Genomic DNA, 10,380 nt, shown 5'->3' on the forward strand with positions numbered 1-10,380 from the left:
GAGGAGCTGCTGCCATCTTACGATACCAGGTGGATATTCTGGAGTGACTCCCAGTAACGCTAACCAGTGCTGATGGCCCATGGGAACCGGGGCAACGTGCGTGGGGCGAGAGACGAGTACATCTTAGTCGTTGCTCCATAGCGTTGATACGTTGAGGTACATGTAATCCCAGCGCGGTAGAGCTGTATCTAGGTGAAAGGACCCCGAAGGCCTAATTCCCTATAATGTCAGCGGCAAGCCTAGACGCTAGAAAGTCGACCCCACTCACCGTAATATCCCACGTGCAGGGACCATTATCCGGTGATGTATCTGGAACTCCAATCCTAAAGCCGATACAGCTCCTTTGAGGTGGCAAGATGCGTGAGTCGGAGACCAGTCATCTATCCAGAGTCATTGTCACGCTTATAATTTAAGTAATCATTCGCGACGACATGAGACTGGGGTGTCCGTGACGCCCTCGAGTTACTAGAGAATAATCAACGCGTGGCACCCAACCAAAGAGACGTGTCCTTTCTACGTATTCGCATCGGCGGGATGCATCCGAGCCCCTCACGTCGTATGAGATACTGTCAATTTATTATCCTTCATCGATTTCATCTCGAGAAAGCCAGCACTGAAAAATTTCCTCCGGGCGTCAGCAAGACTTTTGAGTTTTCAAGCTTTGCGTACATACCATAATTTCAGTCTTCGTCCGCTCAATCTCATTGAATGCAATGGCACATGATCTAATTCACGTCGGACCAACAGCATGACCTCGATTTTCTGAGTTTGCTGAGATATCAGCGTGCGCAATTGCGGGAGTCAGGACTGGAACAGCTGAAGATGGTCACATTTTTGGACACCGACACTGCGAGCCGACATAATTCAAATATGTATATATCAAATCTGCAGAGGTGGTTGGCGAATCGAGAGGCCGAGTGAGACATAACGGGGTCGGTGACAACTACTGCTGCGCTATTGCTGCTGGAAATAGGCTCTCACCCCTCATTGAGAGCTCTGTCATAGCCTGAGCATGCAAAAAGATGGTCCTAGGTGATACAGTCATGTCAAAGGGTTGATAAAACAGTCCCTCGATAAAGATATTGATCCGGTGTGACACAGTGGATTTTGTCCATGGGCTACCGTTATGCTGCGAGTCCAGCACTTGTCATACGTGAATGTACATCAACTTGATAGGACCGGGTGTCGCACAAGTCCCAAGCGTACTCAGTAAGAATACAGTCGGAGGCCGGTAGACAAGCTGAGAGCGAGCTGAGGAGAGAATGGAATCAAGCGTCCAGAGTTTAGCTTTGCATGATAAAATATGTTTATGATTAGATTGACAGCTTTGAAGATGGCGAGATAACTACAACACAGTGGTACGCTATATTTGATAGTGTTCATTAGTTTAGCAAAACTCGTATATCGAATCTTTGTGACTCTGGCAAGTCTGTCTGCTGTCGACGTCGACCATCACATTCCCCTCGCATAGGCCATCCGGGACCGCCACGACCATGCAAGCCGCCCTATTTACCCGTTCTCCCATCGCTCGAAGGGTCGTAACCCATTCGGTTCGATGCCTGGCATCAAGGGCTACGCCGCCAAAGCCGCCATTGCAGAACACCCCACCCTCTCCAAATTCTCAACAGTCCTCGAGTCCGTCGTCGTTACCTAGCTTGGACTTCGCACCGTCAGTTGAAGACGAGCAGCAGCAGCAGGAGCGAACGGGTGCACGGTCATCCAAGAACTCGCTGTCGAGTATAGAGCGAAGACGACGGGTGCTCATTCGGGCCGCGCTTGGGGTACTCCTGTTGGGTGCTGGCGTAGAGACATGGCTGATGGGAAGGGAGTGGGAGGATCATGAACTAAGGGAGAAGAAAATGGTGCGTGTATCCCGTTCTCGCAGCCATATTCTTATCGACACGCGGTGCAGAAAATTGAGGATGCGCCGTCGACACGATGGGGTCGTACAAAATCTCGCTTCGGAGGTATATTCGGCGTGAGTGCTGTCTCCATTTTCATGCTGTGCTAGTAACTTGAATTCGTTCAGTTCTTCACTGAGCCGCTCTGGCCGGAGCTCTTACCCTCACCGCATCCGTCAATGCCACAAAAACCGTACACATTACTGGTGTCTATTGATGATCTCCTCGTAACCTCTATATGGGATGTATGTACTACCTTTATTTTTTCTCCGCAAATTATCAAACTGATCGACTCTGCAGCGTCAACACGGATGGCGAACAGCAAAGCGACCCGGCGTGGACTACTTCTTGGCATATATATCGCAATTTTTTGAGGTCGTTATCTTTACTACGCAATATAATTATGTAAATCACGGTTGTTTTGTCTCTCATTCATGTGCTCACGCGACCGACAGACAGGAGGACCGATAGCTGAAAAGCTAGATCCCTACCAATTCTTCATCCCTTATAGGCTCTTTCGAGATGCATGTCGATCTGTCAACGGACAGCCGGTCAAGGTACGACGTCCTCGTTCCTCTTTGACATCAATCATTGAATCCCTTTAGGATCTGACATATCTGAACCGCGACCTCTCAAAAGTGATTGTGCTAGACACTCACCCAGAACACGTCGCCCCCCAGCCCGAGAATGCTATAATATTGCCGAAGTGGACTGGTGATCCTAGAGACAAGGGATTGGTAGCAATGATTCCCTTCCTAGAATGTACATTCAGCTTCGTCCTTCCTGTTGTATTCTCTCTAACTGATGTCAATTACAGCAATCGGCATCTTCAAGCCGCCGGATGTTCGTCCCATATTGGAAGCATATCACGGCAAAGATATTCCACTGGAGTATGCAAAGAAAGAAGCGGAGATGAAGCGAAAGCACATCGAGGATTGGGAGAAGAATCGGAAGGGCTTCTCAGCGGGGTCATTCACGTTGAGCAGTCTCTTCGGTGGATCTAGTCAGGTACGCCTCGGGTCTCAAGTTTGATTAGTACATGCTCACTAACCATGTGTACTGATTCTATCCATGCAGGCAAACGCTTCCCCCATTCCGCTTACGTATCTTGAGCAGAAGCGGCATGAGGCACAGCTACAGTATAAAGAGGACCAAGCTTTCCTCCTTGCCAACAAAGACAATTTCGAACGACTTATCAAGGAAGACCAGGAGGCCATGGCCAAGGAGCTGGCAGGCGGCACTTTCTGGAACGCTATCGAGACTATGGTGCTCGGTGCACCGCCTAAGAAGGACATGACGCCTAGTAGCCAGTCGAGTAAGGACGCGCCATCGACGTCGGTTCCTGCGGCAGGCGCATAGCGTCCGTCCGAATACCATCTTATTTAGATATAGTACTACACCTGCTCGACATCGCTTTCGATGCTACTTCACTCAGGAACTAATGCCATGTTATCTTCAATAGCCCCCTCTGCACTTGATTAAAACCAAACTCGTGGCAAGGATTCACAGCTCGATAAACATTGTGAGAGTCACCATGGCGTATTTTGACCCCAGGAACATTCGTGGTCCAAGTATCAATAATGTACGTAGTTGGTGCATTCTATCGTGCTGATTCAATGGTTGGGAATTCTTGGTGCTTTTCATGGCTGAACGTGAACCGGGACATGACCCATGTTTTCACTAATACATTGTAATGCGCATTCAGCTGTGCATTTACCTAGTAAGTAGATTTATCGGCTAACTCTTACCATTTTTCACACGTATGAAGGCAGTAGTCATGATATTGACCAGAATCACCAATGCACTAAGAGTAGGCTGGACTATTGCACAACAATCGACATCGTTACATGACGCATTATATATATTCTGGCATACACAGCTAACAACTTCCAAACCCACTGCATATTGATGGCGATGGATGCACACCTGGGTATCTTACGAGTATCTTACTTGAATGGCTCAATGACAACAGCAGACTTCTGAGCTTCATGCTCGCTAGCCATCTCAACATCGCCCAATGCACCGCCACCAGAATGTCTGCCGTCACACTAGTTGAGTCGTTCTTCCAAACCATTAGCAGCCTCCATATCCTCGTCCGTATCCTTTGCCCTGTGAATACCAGCGCCGGCGTCCTTACCCAAGCAAGGATGTTCAGTAACACGCAGAACCAAGGCGTTAATAACAAATTTATAGATATTCACAAGAACTCGCGCTGGCATCTCGTCAATTGAGGGCACGGTGGATCGACTGTCAGTGATCTGTGGCATCACAACAATTATGCACTGCGCCTTGAACTGAAGACATGACATTCCGAGCCCCCCCTGATTTCTGGTATACTGTCGAGGACGGTCCAGCGAACCTCTTGTGTCACAAACCGTCAAGCTTGCCTGCAGACTCGCTCAACTATTTCTTCTGCGCAAGCGTCAGTCTGCCATCCTCTGCGGCAGGTTTTTGTGGCCGCCGGATGCAGCTTTGGTTTGCGTCTTCAACGAGAATTTGGATGTATCCGTGGCGGGAGTAACAGCTCCTTGCTTAATCTTTTGCTTCATCTCCAGCTTCCTCTTCCGGCTTCCTCTTCTGGTCGAAAACTTGAGTCCTCATGACATGATCGCCTTCATTGTCCAGCACATCCTCGCCGTCCTCGTCGTTGAATGCCTCCCTAGATAGAGAAGGAAACATCTTCCATTTTTCATCGGAGAAGCTATTAAGCCCCTTTCCAGCATCATGTACGGGATTCATGGGTGAGTTGAAAGCAAAAGAGTTACGGATCATGCATGAGCTTGAAGTCGCCCATGAAGTCGTAGGGCGGACTATACTCTCCGTCGATCAGCTTGCGTTTGATAGCTGACAAGCCCATTGGCCGCGTGATGCCCTTGTAATGCTGAGGAATCTGCTGTTTGAGCCAATCTGAATATTGATTCATTTGGCATAGCTTTGCTAGCCACTCACCGACCGACTTACAGAAATAACAAGTGGTATGATAAAACGATTTCTGGTGGAGATGCTTCAACACCGTCTCATAGTCCTTGAACTGCTGGCCATACATATCATTCTTGTTCGGCTTCGTTGTTCCCGCCTCTTGGGAATACCAGAATCCGGATGGTTTTGGCAGTGGCATAAGCTTCATGTGCGTGGCGAACATAGCCTCAACGCGTCGACACATAGCAGCGATAAGGTGGCCAGAGCCATCTAAGAAAGCGCAGCTGACGAATATCAGTCGTACGTCTGCAATAAAGTCATTGATGTGAGTGTAGTAAGTGTTTACGGCATTTTGGATCGGGCCTCGAAGGACTGGACTTGCGCTCGATGGTCGAGAATTCATGGTGTGCTTAACGATGGAAGGGCAACCTGGGGTACGTATTGAGCGCGACGAGATTGACCGGATGCAAGAAAGAGCGCGCATCCTTAACCTTCTTCAGCGCACGTATCATAGCCTTGCAAAACTACCACTGTACAGTCATCATAAAGGCCTTTGAACGAAGCGGCGAGGCCAACTTGCTTATGGGAGAGACCGACGCTGGGGACGAAGTACCAGCCTGCGGAACGCCGTCAGCGGTTTGACAGAAGGGCAAACTCGAAACGCTCTCACCTGGGCTGGCAGGCGGCCAACTCGTCGTGTCGCGCGTAAGACGCGTCGGTGATCTCCACCAGTGCTGAGGTCGACGACGAGACTGTCGTTGATGAGGATGAGAGAGGCAAGGACGCGATACGGCCTGGGCCGTGCGTGACTGCGCGTCGCGTTAGGTCGCGTTCGAGGGGACGCAGCACAAGTCCCATCCAATCCTGTTTCGTCTCACTCGCGCTTTGGTCTGGAGCTGTTAGCAAGGCCGTCAGCTCTCATATCTTGTCATTAGAGTCACTTGAACTCCTCGCATTGCAAGGATCGGCATAGAATGATATGATGGCCACTGAGTATGTACCAGGCCACGAGCACCACTGCAGATGGAACCACTGCCCGTCGACCTTTAGAGACAGACTACTGCTATTGGATCATCTGAAGAGTGTTCATTTTGTCAAAATCCTCGCCGTTGAGAAAAGCTGCTTGCCAGATTATATTCGAGCTAGTCACCAACAGAGTAATGCCACAGGTGTGCGCGTTCCCGTCCGGACTAGCCGTCCACTGATTTTGCCGTTCATGTTCCTGCCCCAGACAGCTCACCAAATGCTGTTCTTGCACAAAATATTCCCCTCACACCTTCGTCCAATGATATTCCGTCTCCAACTAGGCGTCCGTCCGAAGAGGATGTGGATGTAACGATGAACTCACCACCATCGCGATCACCTTCGCCTCCGCTTCCCGCGCTGTGCACTCCGCCTCGCAGGAGGAGCTCGTTTGCGGACTATACTGCCCAATCCTCTCCCATGACTACGCCCTCCCCCTCCCCTCTGCCAGACTCGCCTGCGATTGGAAATATGGTCGCCGACGCTATCAATCGTGCGGCCTTGTCAAACGCGTCGCCCATCCGTCCTTCCACCAGGGCTCGCAATCTGATGCAGAAGAAGGCGGTTTTGCGCTCTTGCAAAAAATCAAAACAGTCCCCACCTCTGCCACTGCCTCGTCGCAGCACAACCTCCCCGGAGGAAAACGGCACGAAGCTCAAATTCCCCTCGTGCCCGGGTGTGAGCCAGGATTCGTCCGCTTCTGCACGGGATATAGAGATGCATCTTACGCAAAACGTCGCTGCCTCACCACCATACTCGCCGGATCGATCTTTACCTACAACAGACCCTACAGACCTCACTCTGCCCATCGTTACGCAAGCGCCATATGGAAGCCAAAGTACGTTCCGAGACATTACATCTGTGTGGCTGCTGCAGTACATGAAACTTGCTTATCGTTCCCGGGTTTGTAGGTGTGACTCATTCGCAGACGTCGCAGACGGGCGATGTCTACCGCGGTTTCCAGTCTGGCAGCTTGAAGCTGACCCAATCCAACCCCGAGACGCTTGGATCTGCTGGCGCAAATAATGATGAAAGTGCAATTGATGCGGCGACGGAAAGTACCTCGCTATCTTTTCCCCGGACGCAGAATAGCATGTCGGGATCTCTCCATCTGCTCTCGCAAGCACCATACCCGAGTCAGAGCCAGAGCCAGTAACGGTTGCTCCTCCGCCCTACCGTTCAGCTGATTACTGACAGGAGCGAAACCCCGTTCCACCTACATGGAGTTTACTGTGTCTTTCACTTGTTTTCATGTTTTATGTCATAACGATCTTTCTTACTACAATCTGAAGTGGACCAGGCTCGACGTGGTGGATCTCAACAACAAACAGACGATCGGATGTAATGCTAAAGTTGTAACAGTTCAAGCTGTATTCTATTGATATCAACTTCTTCGAATTTTCATGAAGCCGCTGACCGTTCGCGTGATTACAGCTGAAGCTACCAGCCATTCACCCGCGCTGAGCTGTGTCTCGCCTCCCCTTCCCCGAAGTCCTGACCTAGTAGTCGAGTCATTTCCTCAGCATACAAGCAGTGTAGAATGCTACTTCTCATCTTCCCTCTTGCAGGTTCTATGTACATATTTCTGAGTGTTCGAGCGTCCAAGTCAGGATTAACGACGACTGTACGTATTTAAGAATGTCTGAGCTTCCTATGTCTTATGGGGCTGTAGCAACATCCAGGAAATGGGCGATTGAATTATGTATCTCCTTTATACCTGTCGCAGTGGGATGCAGCTTCAGCTATTGCCTACAGCCGGGCCATCGCATCAGCCTAAGAAGCGCTTTGATAGAACGTTAACGAGGCGAGAAGCTCAAGGCATACGAAGCCATGCGGTCGTCTGTATGATGGCGCAAACGAGCGCATCGTAACTGCTGACACTGGCCGCGAGGAGACGGGCCGGGCTGTGCGCCGTTCGGGCGAGTTCGACGGCGTTTGCTGTATCCTGCTGATCTCCGCATCTCGAACGATTGGAGTGCTTGAGCGATGTTTCTTCTGCATGTCTGTTGCAGCGGGATGCAGTCGTAGATTGATTCAACCATCGTTCCGAATCTTCCGTCCTGTCAAAGACCAACTAGAGTTACTTAAGGGGTAGTTTGATAGAATACATACGAGGCGAGGAGTCCAGAGCATACAAAGCCACATGGTCTGCGTGATGGAACTAAGCGGACACGCCGTAAGTAGCCTTGACGTAGCTTGGCCATTTGGGCACGCAGAGGACTTTCAATGGTAGAGTCAACAACGCGATAGTCGTGTTTTCATACAGGCTTCTGCGCCCATTTGGCGGCGTCCTCAGTCAAAGCGCATATATGCATCGATGTGAAAATGCATCGAGATACCATTTGGCGGGCATGGTAAACAGTGCAAGATAGCTTGGAAGGGTATGGAGTGCGTACCGAATGAATTCATATGGATATGAGTTCATCTTCTCAATGCTCTGACTTTACACCTCTCCGCACCGACGTGACATCTACACCGGCGGGGGAGAAAAGCCGAAAAACCTTCTGTCTGAATTCGCTGCAGACCGAACAAGATCTGACACACTTAGGGTAGTGGACTGCATGCGATATTATTCCTGGATTTACACTCGAGCTAAAGTAAGACGGACTTACCTGCAACGAGATTCTGAGCCAGGGTTCTTAGTCGCCATTCAATAAAGCGATTATCGGCGTGTATGTGTCGTTCAGCACCGGCACCAGCACATATTGAAGCGTCTTGGTGATCTTCTTTTATTACTCAGTGTTCATCCTCCTCCCAAAGGTCCTGGACGCCGAATCTCTTGATACATGATGCCAAAGTGCGAAGACCTCGCTGTCATAAACGAAAGGATATCCAGGGATGCAGAACGGAACAAAAGCTAGCTTATTGCTCAGTCACTGATCTCCCAGGGCCCAAACCACCCGTATGGACGACTATAGCTTCTCCGCGAACACCAACCACGAGGAGGCCGGTTGGATTGTGCGCCGTCCGAGCAAGTTCAACGATCAGGTGCACGAGTTTTCTGTGTCGTGTTGATTTCCGTGTCTCATATGTACACTTCAGACGACATTGGGAAGAGGCTGGGCTTTCGAGAGCAGTCGAACAATTGATGTGCCTGTAAAAGCTGTAACCGCGCTTTCTACGCGCTCGGACTCGGAATGCGCGCACACGCTAGAACGCTACGGTGCCGACCGGGTCACAGGCTTTTTTCCAGCGAAGGGTCTAAAATAGCTCAGCTGAAGCCGCGGCTTCAATCCAAGTCCGCTAGAAATACACATAGCAGACCTGAAGTCGATGTCCGAACGTACTGACAAAAAATCCAACACTCTTCAGTTACTCCTATTGACATCTTCCTTGTCATTTTTTGGACAGACAGGCAGTGTGTGCATGAGGCGCATGGCAAGCACGGTGCAGATTTGAGCTGCACGGACATGGTTACCGTCGCGTAGCGGGCCGATCAGAATTTCTGCGCGACGCCCAAATATTGAACCGCAGGCGTCTGCAGTATTTAAGGCGAACGCACCGTGTACGCCGTCACACCCCTTCTTCGTCCTTCCCGTCGACCCCAGCGGGACGCGTACTCTGCCGTCGGACTTGTCGACCTCGACATCACATTCGTTGCTAACCCTCACATTCGCTTCTGACGAGACATACTAATTCTGCCATGTTCTCTCTATCGCTCGTCGCTGTCTCGACGCTGTTCCTCGGCGCGCATGCCATCGCTCCTTCAAACATCATGCGCCGTTCTGGTGCCCTGACTTCCCTCAAGTACACCGGTGTAGGTGGATCAGGAAGCTACCCCCAGGTCACCAACATGTTGCCAGGCGCATGGCCCAGCTGTGATGTCTCTACTCCCTGTGTGCAGACTACGAAGGAAGTTAGCGGTGAGTCTTGTCAAGCCACATCGCGTCCAGCTATCTCATTGTCTGTTCCGCGCAGGTCCTCTTGCTCCGTTCGACGATGAGTTGACAATAGCCTTCCGGGGTCCCCTGAACCTCTACAACATTTCCGTCTATCAACCCGTCAACTCGTCCTCGGCGACCTGGACAAAGTCCAGCTCTTGGACTCCAGGAGAGGAGGCCCACAACCTTGTGTTCATGAACAACATGGGTGGTGGTGCAAGTGGCGAATTTACCAGTGCGTATACCATTTAGTATCTCCTTTCGTATGTCTCACTGCTATCTTAGTGTGCGGTGGCATGAGTCAATCTTATGCCAATGGGACCTGGACGGGCTCTGCAGCAGCCCCTACTACAGGCTCTGGAACCTTCCTTCCCGAGACGATGGAGATTGTACGTGTCTTCTTCGCGACCCTTGGCGGTTACTGACATCATTTGTTCGTCCTAGAACATTATGAATGCTCTGCCTTGCAATGACACCTTGGCATGTGATGGGTTCTGGCGTGGAACTGCCAACCACGGCTGGGCCGGTTCCAAGATGTTTGTCATGACCTTCGACATGCCCCCATCTGAGAACGCCGCCAACGTTCCCGCCGTCTGGGCCCTCAATGCGCAGGTTGTGCGCGCTGCGCAGTACGGCTGCAACTGCCGTGGGGGGGG

General features: G+C 50.8%; 3 protein-coding genes across 3 annotated transcripts; 2 read left to right on the plus strand and 1 right to left on the minus strand.

Moving 5' to 3' along the window:
* Nucleotides 1-1,493: 1,493 nt before the first annotated feature.
* On the plus strand, nt 1,494-3,260 carry FIBRA_05121 (uncharacterized protein; the record flags this gene model as incomplete). The annotated part of the gene is made up of 8 exons (XM_012326899.1): nt 1,494-1,862; nt 1,913-1,978; nt 2,030-2,146; nt 2,202-2,306; nt 2,357-2,458; nt 2,507-2,663; nt 2,719-2,909; nt 2,979-3,260. The coding sequence occupies 8 exons, from the start codon at nt 1,494-1,496 to the stop codon at nt 3,258-3,260; spliced, it is 1,389 nt and encodes a 462-aa protein (XP_012182289.1).
* A 1,173-nt stretch (nt 3,261-4,433) lies between these two features.
* On the minus strand, nt 4,434-5,223 carry FIBRA_05122 (uncharacterized protein; the record flags this gene model as incomplete). The annotated part of the gene is made up of 3 exons (XM_012326900.1): nt 4,434-4,602; nt 4,667-4,808; nt 4,863-5,223. The coding sequence occupies 3 exons, from the start codon at nt 5,221-5,223 to the stop codon at nt 4,434-4,436; spliced, it is 672 nt and encodes a 223-aa protein (XP_012182290.1).
* Nucleotides 5,224-5,802: 579 nt separating this feature from the next.
* FIBRA_05123 (uncharacterized protein) lies at nt 5,803-6,999 on the plus strand (the record flags this gene model as incomplete). Its single annotated transcript, XM_012326901.1, has 4 exons — nt 5,803-5,813; nt 5,871-5,989; nt 6,052-6,681; nt 6,755-6,999. The coding sequence occupies 4 exons, from the start codon at nt 5,803-5,805 to the stop codon at nt 6,997-6,999; spliced, it is 1,005 nt and encodes a 334-aa protein (XP_012182291.1).
* Nucleotides 7,000-10,380: the final 3,381 nt, after the last annotated feature.

Source organism: Fibroporia radiculosa (genome assembly GCF_000313525.1).
Source record: "Fibroporia radiculosa TFFH 294 genomic supercontigs, scaffold3773, whole genome shotgun sequence".
Taxonomy (NCBI): Eukaryota; Fungi; Basidiomycota; class Agaricomycetes; order Polyporales; family Fibroporiaceae; genus Fibroporia; species Fibroporia radiculosa.